Source organism: Hippichthys cyanospilos, chromosome 1 (assembly GCF_059441005.1).
Source record: "Hippichthys cyanospilos isolate Australia breed blue-spotted pipefish chromosome 1, RoL_Hcya_1.0, whole genome shotgun sequence".
Classification (NCBI taxonomy): domain Eukaryota; kingdom Metazoa; phylum Chordata; class Actinopteri; order Syngnathiformes; family Syngnathidae; genus Hippichthys; species Hippichthys cyanospilos.
The window spans coordinates 19,574,994-19,587,753 of NC_142369.1; the positions used below are offsets into that span (position 1 = coordinate 19,574,994).

At 43.4% G+C, this 12,760-nt stretch overlaps 1 protein-coding gene across 1 annotated transcript in view; it reads right to left on the reverse strand.

Annotated features, from left to right (window-relative positions):
- Positions 1-379: 379 nt before the first annotated feature.
- dmxl1 (Dmx like 1) overlaps positions 380-12,760 on the reverse strand; it is a 47,423-nt gene continuing 35,042 nt past the window's right edge. The window contains exons 36-51 of the mRNA XM_088414408.1: positions 12,098-12,303; positions 11,724-11,872; positions 11,438-11,523; positions 11,142-11,343; positions 10,623-10,740; positions 10,191-10,250; positions 7,992-8,078; positions 7,716-7,834; positions 7,204-7,351; positions 6,367-6,427; positions 5,076-5,203; positions 4,504-4,581; positions 4,178-4,269; positions 4,041-4,093; positions 3,728-3,945; positions 380-2,193 (exon numbers count right to left, since the gene is read on the reverse strand). Coding sequence (XP_088270534.1) covers positions 1,945-2,193; positions 3,728-3,945; positions 4,041-4,093; positions 4,178-4,269; positions 4,504-4,581; positions 5,076-5,203; positions 6,367-6,427; positions 7,204-7,351; positions 7,716-7,834; positions 7,992-8,078; positions 10,191-10,250; positions 10,623-10,740; positions 11,142-11,343; positions 11,438-11,523; positions 11,724-11,872; positions 12,098-12,303 — 2,054 coding nt within the window. The 3' untranslated portion in view covers positions 380-1,944. The remainder of the gene's footprint in view (positions 2,194-3,727; positions 3,946-4,040; positions 4,094-4,177; positions 4,270-4,503; positions 4,582-5,075; positions 5,204-6,366; positions 6,428-7,203; positions 7,352-7,715; positions 7,835-7,991; positions 8,079-10,190; positions 10,251-10,622; positions 10,741-11,141; positions 11,344-11,437; positions 11,524-11,723; positions 11,873-12,097; positions 12,304-12,760) is intronic.

Genomic DNA, 12,760 nt, shown 5'->3' on the forward strand with positions numbered 1-12,760 from the left:
ACCTGCTGTGCAGGAGGGCTTTATTACCGCGTCTTAGCTCCATCCTGGTTGTCGTGGTAACCACAGCTACAGGGAGGCGGGGTGGGCAGTGACTCATCTGCATGAGAATCATTACGCCTAAGCAATACACATGGTTCGACAACAAAATGGGACCTTGGAAAGGTCATAGATTTTATAAAAAGAAGCCTGAATAGCGGATTTCACTTTCTATAGATAATTCATCTTGTTTTCAGTGTTGATCTTTTGTCAAATCTCTGACTATTTATACTGCGCCGCAAATGCAGGATTAACATCAAACGATCCAAATTGATTTTTTTTTGTCTAATGCCCCAATTTGATGTCAGCAGGAGTTTTTGAGAGGAAAAAAAGAATAAAACACTGACTGATAAAAATTTATTTCACTCTTCAGCTTGCGCAGAAGCAAACACTTTGCATCAGATAAAATGTATTTGTCTCCTCCACGCATGGAGGCACGCACACCTCCAGACACTCTTGAGAGGTTTGGGGGAAAAACAACATGAATCGCACCATGGCTGTTTTGACCAAAGAAGAAAAAGTAAAGTACGTATTTCCTTCAGTCAGTCAACACGCTTGATAAATAGAGAAGGATTTGTAAACAAACATCCAACAAATTTGGCGTAGCCATGCTTTTCCCACAAGGTGGTGGAAGGATGACAAGTCTACACGTGTCAAGGCTTAGCTTCAAAGAAAATGACGAGAACACAATTGAAGCATTATGAAAAACTGCAACGCAACCAATGTTAAGTTTTTAAATGTTTATTACTTCATGTGAATAAATTAGTCCAATAAATGCCACTTATAATACGTAGATTTACAACTAAGAAAAGTACGAGATTGAAATAGTCTTCTTGCTATATCGTTCTAAAATTTGGTTTTCTTTTCAGTGCGGCCCAGTCACTTGCTCGCACGCTTGTGCGTAAATATACGACAGCAGTTGCATGTTCCAGGAAATCAAAACTAGCGCGTTTTGTTCCTCTCGCGGAACCAAAAAGTGCGACATCTCAACTCCTTCGCATACGCTAGTAGCACTTAGCGGGACTTGGAATTCATTTAAATGGTTGAGAAAACAACAGCAAGAATCTGTTTTGATTCAAAGTATCCAAAATTTAATCACATTTAATAGCGGAAAGTGTGCTGTTATTGGAATAAAACATCTGTACAAATAAACAGTTAAAACTTGCTCATCCACAAGACTCAGTTTTAGCTTATTTAGGAATACCAGCAGAACCCCTGCAAAAAAAAAACGTCTCCGCCCATTTCAAGAGGGGCTAAATGAAAGCTACATTTTGTGCAACTTTATACGAAGAATATAGACCACTACAGCTCATTAGCAGTCAAAATATTAAGGACACTTCATACAATTGGCGAGGAATATAGATCTCGTACCTACGTTCTGTACAGCGCATATTTACATTGTTCTCAACTGCTTTTGACATTTCACGCGAGCCACAAAAGGATGAACCTGAAATGCGCAATAACCTTCACAGGCGATCTTGATTGGATCTCTCTACAGTTTTTTCGCTCAGAAAATCCCTGACTTTTATCAGCTTCTCCGTTATGTGCAAATAGAGACGGGAGCGACCATCCGCCCCGCCCGCGGCTCCTCTAGTCTCGTCTTTCTCAGGCGTGGCCCCGCCGCCGACATAATAGCGGCAACAAATAATACGTGCTGTTTATCCCGGTGCTTGAAACGCCAAACTTTCCTCTGGGGAATGCATGACTAGACCCGGTGTGCTTGGAAGCTTACTTTTCTTCCCTATTGCAGTCAATATGTGTCGCAAAAAGATTCTCTTACCTCCCACCTGTGCAGACAAATCTCAACTGGACCTTAAAAAAAAAAAAAAAAAAAAACACACACAACCCTGTGGCCACTTAGTGAGTTTGCGAGTACGTGCGTGGTGCATCACCACAGACACTCCTTGTCTATAAGATGAACTTGACATCATCGCTTTTGAGATCGGCGCGGTGGTTCTGCTGCGCGCTGTTGTTGGCGCCGAAGCGGTTGGGCAGGATCCTCATTTTCATGGTGCCGTCGGCGCCGCAGGAGAAGATGTGATTGGCCGGGCCCACCTCCACCTGCATGACTCCCGTGCCCAGGTTGCGGAAGAGCGATTGGCGAGCGTGCTCGTTGGGGAAGCAGTAGAGCAGGCACTGCGTGGCCAGCTTCCACACCTGAGAAGAAACGCAGCAAAACATTCGAAAAACGGTGTCCATTTCGCCTGATTTATTTTGCAGTACTGCATCTTGGGGTCTTGTTCACGAGTGAGGGCGAGACGGAAGGAGAGATCGGCAGCCGGAACGGTGCGGCACTGTGTCCAAATCTCACGCACGGCCTTCTGATCTAGACACGTCGGTGATCAACAGTAATAATGTAGCAGCAGGTGGGTAGCTAGCACGCTGTCCACCAGTGTAGCAAGCCGGTAGGACGCCGGTCCCTTTGAAAACCCGGCATGGGACTCATTTGATTTGATGAGCTCCTTCGCAGAAGCACAGCCTGTATATGTGCCTTAATTAATGGAACCTAATCTGGATCTTCCATACGCGCTCATCAAACGCTCCACGCAGTTAAAGACTTCGCATGATCTAAAGCAGACGGGCGGCGGCGACGTCGTTCACAAGATGCAGGCCAGACTCGGATTTTTGTCAGGGGCCAGTCAAATTGTGGGAAAAGCAGCCGTGCTTTGTCCCCTTCTCGTCACCTGATTGCATTTACGATAGCGGCCAGATTTCAAGATATCGCGCAGTCATAAATGATGTCGATACTAAAGGTAAAGAAAATTTGCGTTAAGTTTCCTATGCTACTAGTAGTGCTACACTGCGGCTGTTAAACACAATTAAAAGCTCTTTCAATACCAACACTCTTCAGTCAGTAATTTGCTATCGATTGAAGCTGTTATTGGCAGTCAATCAGAAAACTGATTTAAAAAAAAAAAAGATAAAAGCTATTTTCTACTCCATGAGTCCTTGAGACAAATATCCCTCTGAAGAAGGAGTTTATGTCAACAAATCCTTATTATGACACAAGAAAACTGATGCGTTGATCATTTTTTGCCTATGACTGAGACAAAGACAGCAAGCGATGTTGACCCCAAGGTCCGCTCTTCATTTTGACGCATTGGGATTCATCTTTCTATGCGCTTGTCCTCCAAGTCATAGTGAGATGAACAGAGTTAGTAGTAAATAAGTTATGGACTACTAAATTGGATCATTTGCCACAGCGCACCTTATGATGTCGCATGACACGCTCATGCTGCGCACAATGCTTGGGAATTACGTGCTTAACGCTTTCGGTGCCAAGCGTTATCAGAAAAGGAAACATCCAGAAGGGCCAGTATATTTAACATTTTCACTCATCTTTCAAGGCCAACAGAATATTGTGTACTATAAGCAAATATGGGTAGTATCATATGAAAGATTGAATACCATTGCTTAGTTAGAATTGCATGTTATATATGTGGAAACACTAGCATTCAATGCTCACAGTTGTCACTACAGAGCTCAATTGAGCTCATATACTGTATAAGCTAAGTATTGGTCAAGGGTGTCAGCTACCCTCCTTAAAAAAAGGATTTGACCAGAATTTTATTGTTATTACTATTTTAAAAGACGAGAATTCTCCTCCATGGCACTGAAAGAGTTAAGGGCATCAAGCTGACAATTTTCACTTGTGGTGTATCTTGGCAGCAGAGGTGGCCGCTCAGCGTACCTTAAGGGTGCCTTCAGCGGAGCCGCTGATGAAGCAGTCCTCAATCGGGTCGACGGCGAGCGCTTTAACGGGCGACTCGTGGGCCTGGAAGCTCTGGCGCTGGTGTCGGTGCGGGAGCTCCAGGACGCTGATCCAGCCCTTCCTCCCGCCCGTGATAAGCAACTGCTGCCTGGGCGCCATTAGCAGCACAGTGGCGCCCGACTCGTGGCAGCAGAAGGCTGGAGGACAATTGGACAGCAGAGGTGATATTGACTCCATTTTCCTCCATTTTGTGATGGGGTCGCGTCATGAGAGCGTTCTGTATGCATCTCACCGTGTACAAGGCTGTTCATGGGAGTCACCAATGTGTCCCATAGACAAACATTCCTGCGGAGAAAAACAAAGGGAATAGCCAAACCGCTGTCCCAGAAAGCGCTTCCACTGTCCTAAGTATTTTGTCGATTGAATTACCGGTTGTCGGTGGAAAGACCTGCGGTGGCAATGAGGGAGGAGGAGCCCACAAATACAAAATCATGAGCCGTCTTGTTGTGGCACTGCAGAGTCTGGCACACAAACACAAACGCACGAGACGCTTACTAGCCCTGACAGTAATCGCGGGGCAGCAGAATTGTAAACAAAATGAAAAATGTGTGTTGAAGGAGAAAGCGGGATGGTGTTGGTGAGACATTGGCGTAAAGGTTTTGACCCCCCCTCCCCCACCAAGAAAAAAAAGTGAATACAAATAAAAGACAACAAAAACAAACAAAAAAAAAAAAAGGGCTGTTATGCAGGCGTACCAAATAGGGTTTGGGAGCGGCCCCGCTTGTGTTGGTCTGCCAGAGACTCAAACCGCCATCAGCATCCACAATCCCAAACTGCAAAAAAAACAACAACAATCACTCTGTTAGAAGTAATTCAGACAGTTAATCCCCCCCTCCCACACACACACACACACACACACACACACACACACACACACAGCAGGGCTCAATGTCAGCACCGGGGACACCTGTTGAGATGCGTCGCCCCCTTCAGGTAACCCACACCGCATCGGAATCCGCAGCGCTTACATAACTGCTGGAAATGTTTGCAAATTCTCTAAGCGTCTCTTGCTCTTTTTGGGCAGAGCCGACAGAGGAGACGGAGACGGCAGCATCTGAGGACATGTTTCGCGGGAGGCGAGCGCACTCAGCTGAAGAACAATGTGCACTGGAGCCAACTCCCGGCTGCGCTTCGTGCCAGCCCGACAAAGTTGAGAAAGGACGCGTGAAGATGTCTCTCGGTGGGACAGGCTCACATTTGGGCAAGGAGTAGTGAATTGCTTTTGAAAACGGCAAAGTTCAACGGAGCGATGGGGTGACTTAGCCACCTTATTGCCTTGATGGTTGAATCGAATCCTGGTCACTCTGGAGTTGCCCGGACTTCTGAAGCAGATGATCTGCTGGGAGTGACCCCACTCAAACATCCTCACGCTCCCGTCTTGAGCCCCTGTCAGGTCTGCGTTCAGATCAAGAAAGAAAACTGCATGATCTGCGATGACCTGGAAAATTTACTGTAAATCTAGTGCAGTAGAAAGTGCAAACTTCAATAAGGACGAAAACAAAAACCAGCAAACGCTACGGCATAGTCTACACAGAGTCGAGGTTCTTGCAATCGGGCGGTAAATGTCTTCCCATCCTATATGTGCCCACTTTGTCCCCCCCGCCATAAATGAATAAAAAAAACCCATGTATGAATAAAAAATGCACAACTATTTTTTTTTCCATAAGCAGCCATTTGGATGATTAATTAATTTATTTTTTTTAAACACACGGAGAGGGGAGAATTATCTGGGTTTGGTTAGCCTTGGTTATGTGTAGACAAGGCCAAAGTCAGTCGGCCTCCCAGGAAATAACGGAAAAAAAGCCCTTAACATCAGCACTTTGACGACCTATGAACGAATTCACCGAAATGAGGAACGATTGGAAGCCAGTACTCTTGAAAAATGAGAAACGCTAAACAGCATTTTCTTTTTTGGCCTGCAACATCAAATGTGGACCTTGCTTAAGAATGCTCATTTGGAAGATTTGCCATTAAAAAGTTCATTAGATTTTTTGAGGTTCTGTCTACATCTATATGACGTCCTTTAAGCTCTTTGTAGATTTAGTGCACTGCGAGCCCTCAATTCAAACGGTCTCAGGCCCATGTTGGGCTTATGCCAATGTTTTTTGTTTTTTTTTTCCCAGGGCTCTAATGGACAGTTATAATAGAAGGCAATACATTCTGTCTCATGGTAAGCGGGCAAAATTAATAATCATAGCAATCCAGTTGTGAAGTTTTATTATGAATTCAACATGCTTTTTGTTGTTGGGTGTCTTAACATTGGCCTTGGCTGGACATTTTTTTTTTTAAAAAGCACAAGAGACGTATGTGTGTGTGTGCGTGTCTATATAATAGCCACTAAAGATTAGAGAAAGTGATTAGTTTCGTGCAAACACAAAGGAAATCAGAACGTTTGGCTGGAGAGAAAACACCAGATGTCTTAAAAAAGACAAACCAGTCCGCTTTTTCAAAATCAACAACAAAAGAACGCTGACATGCAGAATATTTCAGCGAAGTAATCCAACAGGAAATACAACAGATTGCTGATATAAAGGCTCTCATCTATCATTTGTACTTACAGTACGGCAGAGTAGGATGTGAGGTCATTCTTCTAACATTGTTGATATTTCTCTTGATCATCTGAAGGAAGAAGAAAAGGAGAAGGACGAGATGCAGGAGCTCACACCGGTGCAGACCTTCATTGTGCTGCATTTTTAGTATCACTAAGACTTTTTCATGCTGAACACATCATATTGTCTATTGTATATGCTAAAGCACTATTTGTCATTGACATGGGGTTCCGTAGTGCAAATTTTGGATGAGTTCCAGAGGATACCACGACATTTGTTACACCTTCACAAATGAATGGGATCCAATGCAAGGGCAGCACCACCTTAACTAATGTCAGCGATGTAAAATAATGACCAAATATACCCAGTCCACTCTTGATAAAGTCAACTCTTGATAAAAACATCACCTACCTTGTGTGATATGACTGTTTACTCTTAAGTTTGCAAACAAATGACAATTTAATGACGCGTTCTGTTGGCTTTAACACTGAGCTGCGGTTCTTACTGGCTGTGTGCATAGTTATTAAGAGCAGCGGCTGCTCTGTGAATGAAGGTGACTCACATTCAACTCAAAGAGTGAAAGCAAATCAATCTTTCAGCTGCTGACGGCAATCAAAACCCACAGCAGCTTTTTCTGCGCAGTGCGTGGGAATTCAAAGATCAAACATCTGAGGCTTATTTGACAATTTAGCAAACATGTTGGAATGAGTGAATGTGATGCAGAGTGACTACTGATAGCGAGAGAACGGCTGGCTGCACATTTTGCATGCGGCACGCTGAGTTGCATTAACCCTTTGCCAAATACGTCACAGCCGACGCCCCGAAAAAGACATTTGTCAAACTGACCACAGAAGCTCCCCGGCCGGTTTGATGGCCACCTAGCCACGGCATGTTGATGGGAGTGCCGGGGCTGCTGCGAGTGTACGGCGTGGTGCCGTGCAGCGTGACAAAGTCATCATGTGTGTGGACCACTAGGAAGTCGTCTGTGCTCACTCTGGAAAGACAATAACATTGAGCATCAAAGTAATGTACTGTAGAGAATGCACAAACTAAAATTGCGGAACAAACTAAATGAAAAAAAAAAAAAAATCTTATTAAGAAATAGAAATTCAGCCGGAAGGAGACCGTATACAATTAAATCATTCTAATGACATACAATGTAACTTATTTCCCCCAACAAATAAATAAATATACAGCATCTCACTAGCAAACAGCCAATGAAGTCTGGTAGGGCTGAGGATCCTTTTCAAAGAAATACAGTACTACATTGATTTTTGCAGGACGCAAACATAGGCATTGTATCCGGGTGGCGGCAGTCTAGCTTCCATGTAACAAGAGCGAGGCAACCCTTCTCTTACCCTTTTGCTTCAACCTCCTCCTCATCAATCCACGTCAAGATCTGTGTGGCCAAAATGGATGACACATCCAACTCTTGAATGTCATGTGTAGATGCCATGACTAAGCAATTACGATTTGCCTGGAAGTCACACAATAATGGACACACTGTGAGTGGGAGTGAGTGAACGAAAATAGACAAGTACCGTTATTGGTAACTTGGTCACAAAGTGATCCACATGCAGATTTATAAGATGACCCAATTGATTTTTTGCGTGGCGCGTGAAAGGGAGGTGTACCTTGTTGATGGCAAAGGCCGTGATGATGTCTGACTCCTTGTGAATGATGCGGGCCTTTCCCCCAAGGCAACCCAGATCTGAGTCAGTCTGCGGATAAACACACGTACACACATATACAATCATCGCAGCTTTATAAAGATTTCTTCAAGGCAACCAACCAACGTAAAACTTCACAAAGTATTCGGTTTCTAGCTACACAGTCATTGACCTGACAAGATAAATAAAGAGTCAAATGTTTTTTTTTCCACTTTCTAAGATAAAAGCTGACGTGCCAGCAGCCAAGGCACGAGCTGCTCCTTGCTTCTTTGTGTCCAACACTGTAACACGCTGTCTGTGTATTTATGTATGCGTGTGTTTGTCGTGCCTTGAGGGGTTAGGAGAGGACATGTGGGGCTTCATCGCACCACTCTGCTAACCTCCAGCAAACAACATAACCCGGTTAGTGCCACGAGACAGCAGCAGCGCAGTGGCCTATAAGCAATAAGTACAAGCACAAGCGCCGAGGTGACTGTTATATTGTGATTCCACAATTATTCAAACTGAGACACACCCTCAGAGCAGGAGATTAAATCACAGTCTTTACAGCATTTATTCAAGAGGAAACGCTCTTGCCTCTCTCTGTCAGATGCGATAACGTACAATTTGACTCGCAGAAATCTAAATATGGTGGTTTGCCATTTACGCGGCGCGCATAATCTCTGTGGGATGCAGATCAACCGTGACAGCGTTAGGTCCAAAAATTGAAATCTATTCAGCTTCATGCGTCAGTCCTCTCAAATCCCAAGAATATTAGCACTGTACTAGGGGCAGGAGCTTTAAAGTGGCCTCAGTGTTTCGCACAATATTGGTTTGTTCTTCACAGACCCTTCTACAAATATCGGAGCCAGTTTTTGCTGAAAAGGCATGTGCTCTAGTTCTGTCATGGAAACTAGATGACACGCCATTCTTACTATTCTACATCAAGAACATTAAAATAGGCCATGTAATGCTCATCATGCCTGACTTCAATAACCAGCCGCCCACATTACTGCAATGTAATATAGTTTAATATTGTTTAACGGTGTACATGGAGAGCAGGACACCAGTCTGCCGGTTCATATTTGGCTTGAGAGCAATTTTTTTCTTGTACTCATCATTCCATCTGTAACTCTTGTCCTCATTAGGGGGAGGTGTCTTTGGGCAAGACGTGGAGGACACCTTGGATTGGTTGCTACCCCGTTGCAGCGCACATCAAGTAATCCTCACTCACCGATCTTCCAAGGGTTTAACATCTTCAATTAGAACGCTCATGATTTTGGAATGTAGGAGGAAACGCCATGCAAGCGCGATTAAAAAAGCAAACTCCATGTAGGATAAGCTACGATTTCAACGCAGAGCTTGAGGAAGTGAGGAAGATATTCTAACCATTAAAGCGTTGTCCTGGCCATTACAATTCCAGAAAATTTGATTTGAATCTTGCAGTAAATTGCAGTAAAACTAAAAACATAACCACCCCATGTGAACATGAAACATACAGGATTAAAATGACCAAGACAATCACATTAAAATCAGCAAGCCGCACACAAAATAATATAAATAAACTGTATATATATTAGGGGTGGGACAGTATCTCAGCTCTTAGGATGCGGTTCGATACGTTTTGGGTACGTTATTGTGCATAAAAAAAAAGTATACTTCAAGTGGATTTATTGAAATCCCTCATCACAGCAGCATAGGAATATAAATACAACAATGTAAAAACTACTAGTAATGTAACAATAGGAAAAAGTGTGGGTTGATTGTGAAGGCCTGTACTACACTCTGCAGTCATGACCAAACAAACAGACACTTAATCCAAGTGCTACACTTCGGCGGTCACAGAAATGTTCACGGCAGGGCACGACATAATATGTTTAGAGCATTTTCACCACTCCCTAAAATCTTGTACCAAACAAAATGGATGCCAATCCTTTAGCAAGAAATACTTCCACTTCAGGGGTTATTTTCTTGTGCTTATCTAAAATGGTGTGGGAGGTGTGCTCAGATGCAAGATTTGTTCTGCTGGAGTTGCGGTATATTCAAGAATTACCAAGGTCATACAAATGACAAAATGCGTAGTTTTTGTATTACAATTTGCCCAGACACGCCACATACCTTTTCCCAACCCTAATACATATACACACACATAGACAATACGTCTACTGTATATGGCAGCAGTACCTGATGGTTTCCTGTCTCGTCCATCCCTGAATATTGCATATCAGTCTGGTCCTCAACCAGCTTTAATGATTTGGGCGGTAGCACATCACGAAAGACACGCACACACATTACGCGAGTGGTGGACCATGCACACAAATAGACAGAGAAAGTGAATTATTGTGATGTTAATCAAACAGGCAGCAATTCCTTGAATGAAATGAACGCATCATCATGCAGCTGGAGGCAGTAACAATATATTTCAGCATGCACAGTTAAAATAAGACATCACAAAGGAGTTAATTAGAAGAAATAATGACTCAATTGTATTGTGTGGTTGGATAAAAATGTAATTATAAGTCTGTATTGGCAGAGCAGCGTTATTTGGTGGCATTGTTATGTGGTAGGCGTTCTTTCATGCATGATTAAGTGCAATGTACAGTAAATATGGTGTACCTCGCTGGCATCATGTTTCTTGGCGAAGATGTTTTTGATGAATGTCTCCTGCACTTCTTCTTGCTTTACCAGGAACTGCCAAAGGCGCTTGACAGGGAGTGCTGAATGGTGGCTCGTCCTAGAAACAATAAAACACACGCTGTCAGCTGCATTAGCTCATTGAAGCAGAGTTGAAAGCTTCAAAAAAATTAATTATTGCCGTTTTGTGCCACTGTTGCCAAACTGTAATAAATATTTAAGCTCGTGCTTAAGGCATAGCACATCTGTCGGACATATTGTTTCTTCAAGAACAGTAATAGCATCATTGCTAAAAACAAAGGATATGAGTTTAACAAAATGTCCCTCAAATGGGATGGGGAACAGGAACTCCTGCTTTGATGGCAGTATAATACACAATAACACTGAATTATGTCTCTCTTGCTCTGATATGGTCAATTTACAAACAATTCCACACAATTCTTATACACGTACAGGGTTTATGCCTTCGAATGCTCGACGCTACTCGGGTCTCAGGACTACCTGAATGGTGTGTTGGATGGTTCAAACAGTGCCTTGTGTCTGAGTAAGGCCGGGCCTGGCGTGATGGCTTCATCTGGGAGGTGTGTGGAAAAGTACTTGGATGGTGGGCCCCCAAAGATTTCTAGCCTTTTCTGCAGCACCTGCTCCCAGCGCTGCAGCGTTTTCAGCACACTATGACACAGCGGGGAGGCTACAGGCAGGTCTGTGCCAAGTGGAATTAAAAACAAGACGGAGGATGACAATACAGCCACACCGCAGCTTGCTGGATGAGTGTGCGCACCACAGTTAGTACTGACCCAATAGATCATATCCTGCCATGGGGTAGAACGACTTGAGGTTGACTAACACCAGCTGAACCATTGCCAAGCGCATTAAACACCAACTGGAAAGAGAAGACCATTACAATATAGATCGCAGTCCGCAACATCGGAATTTATGGTGGTCCAACATTGCCGTCATAAAAACTTAGGGCCGTAGTATTTGCAGACAAGCCAGCATTTGAAGTCCACAGACGCTCTCAAGGAAAGGAGGAAAAAAAAACAAAACAGGGAAGGGTTGAACCGTGCTGGCAGCGATATGCACCTGTATGAATTGTAGTTAGTGTGCTCTTTTTGAGGTGGGTTGGGGTCAAATATGTTGTCATATTCATCCTCCTCCTCTTCTTCATCTTCACTGCCCTGGCTCTCCTCCGAGTCATATTGAACATGGTTTTCTGACGGCGGCAAGGATGGCTAGGGGAACAATAATCATTAACTAATTCACTAACATTGACAGCAATAGTGGTCAAAGAACCATTTGAATACGTTAACTCATTGACTGCAGCGAATACGGTAACTGATTGACTGCCATTGACAGCTACATATATAAATCAAAAAATCTATTTTAACAGAGCTTGCATTGAATCAGTTAATATGCACTCTTTCAGGAAAAATACATGAGCTCGTCTTCCAGCATACCTTAGCGATAAAGTAGTCCCAAATGCTGATCTTGGGTGGGACAAAACATTCTTTAAAAATGGAAGTGGCTTCCTGGTCCATCACAGGCTCATGCTTGGGGCTAGAGGGCTCCTTCTCTATACTGGACTCTTCCTTCGATCCGCTGCGTGATGAGAGCAGCCGGAACCGTCTGGTCTTTTTATCAGAGACATCTGTGCCTGGTGAAGCTAAGGATTCAAAGAGATCTTTGAATTATCCATCTTGTTTTTAGTTTATTCAGTTGCTATCAAAGACGTGCAACAAATAAATGATGCAGAAAGCACAATGATAAATGCAGTCACTAGCCACTTTATTAGGTGCAGCAAAATTTGAAGAGATCCACTGTCCGTATGAGTGAGCATTCATTTAATAATGATTACTTATTGGTTGCAGTTAGCAGTGTAAAACCCGAGTTCAGTTGAAATGCGTTTCTCATGCCTCTAAATCAGTCAAACAAAATTGAACATTATTATCTTTTAAAAGGATTGTGCAGATGTATCTGCCAAGTGCTTATTGCTTTAGGCATTTCATCTTATTAGTTTTAGGATTAAGAGGGCTTTATCTTGATTGCAAAATCACCGAACAGGAGTTTTCCTGTCAACAATGACAGTAAAATTCCTAGTAAAGTTACACAAAAAGGATGTG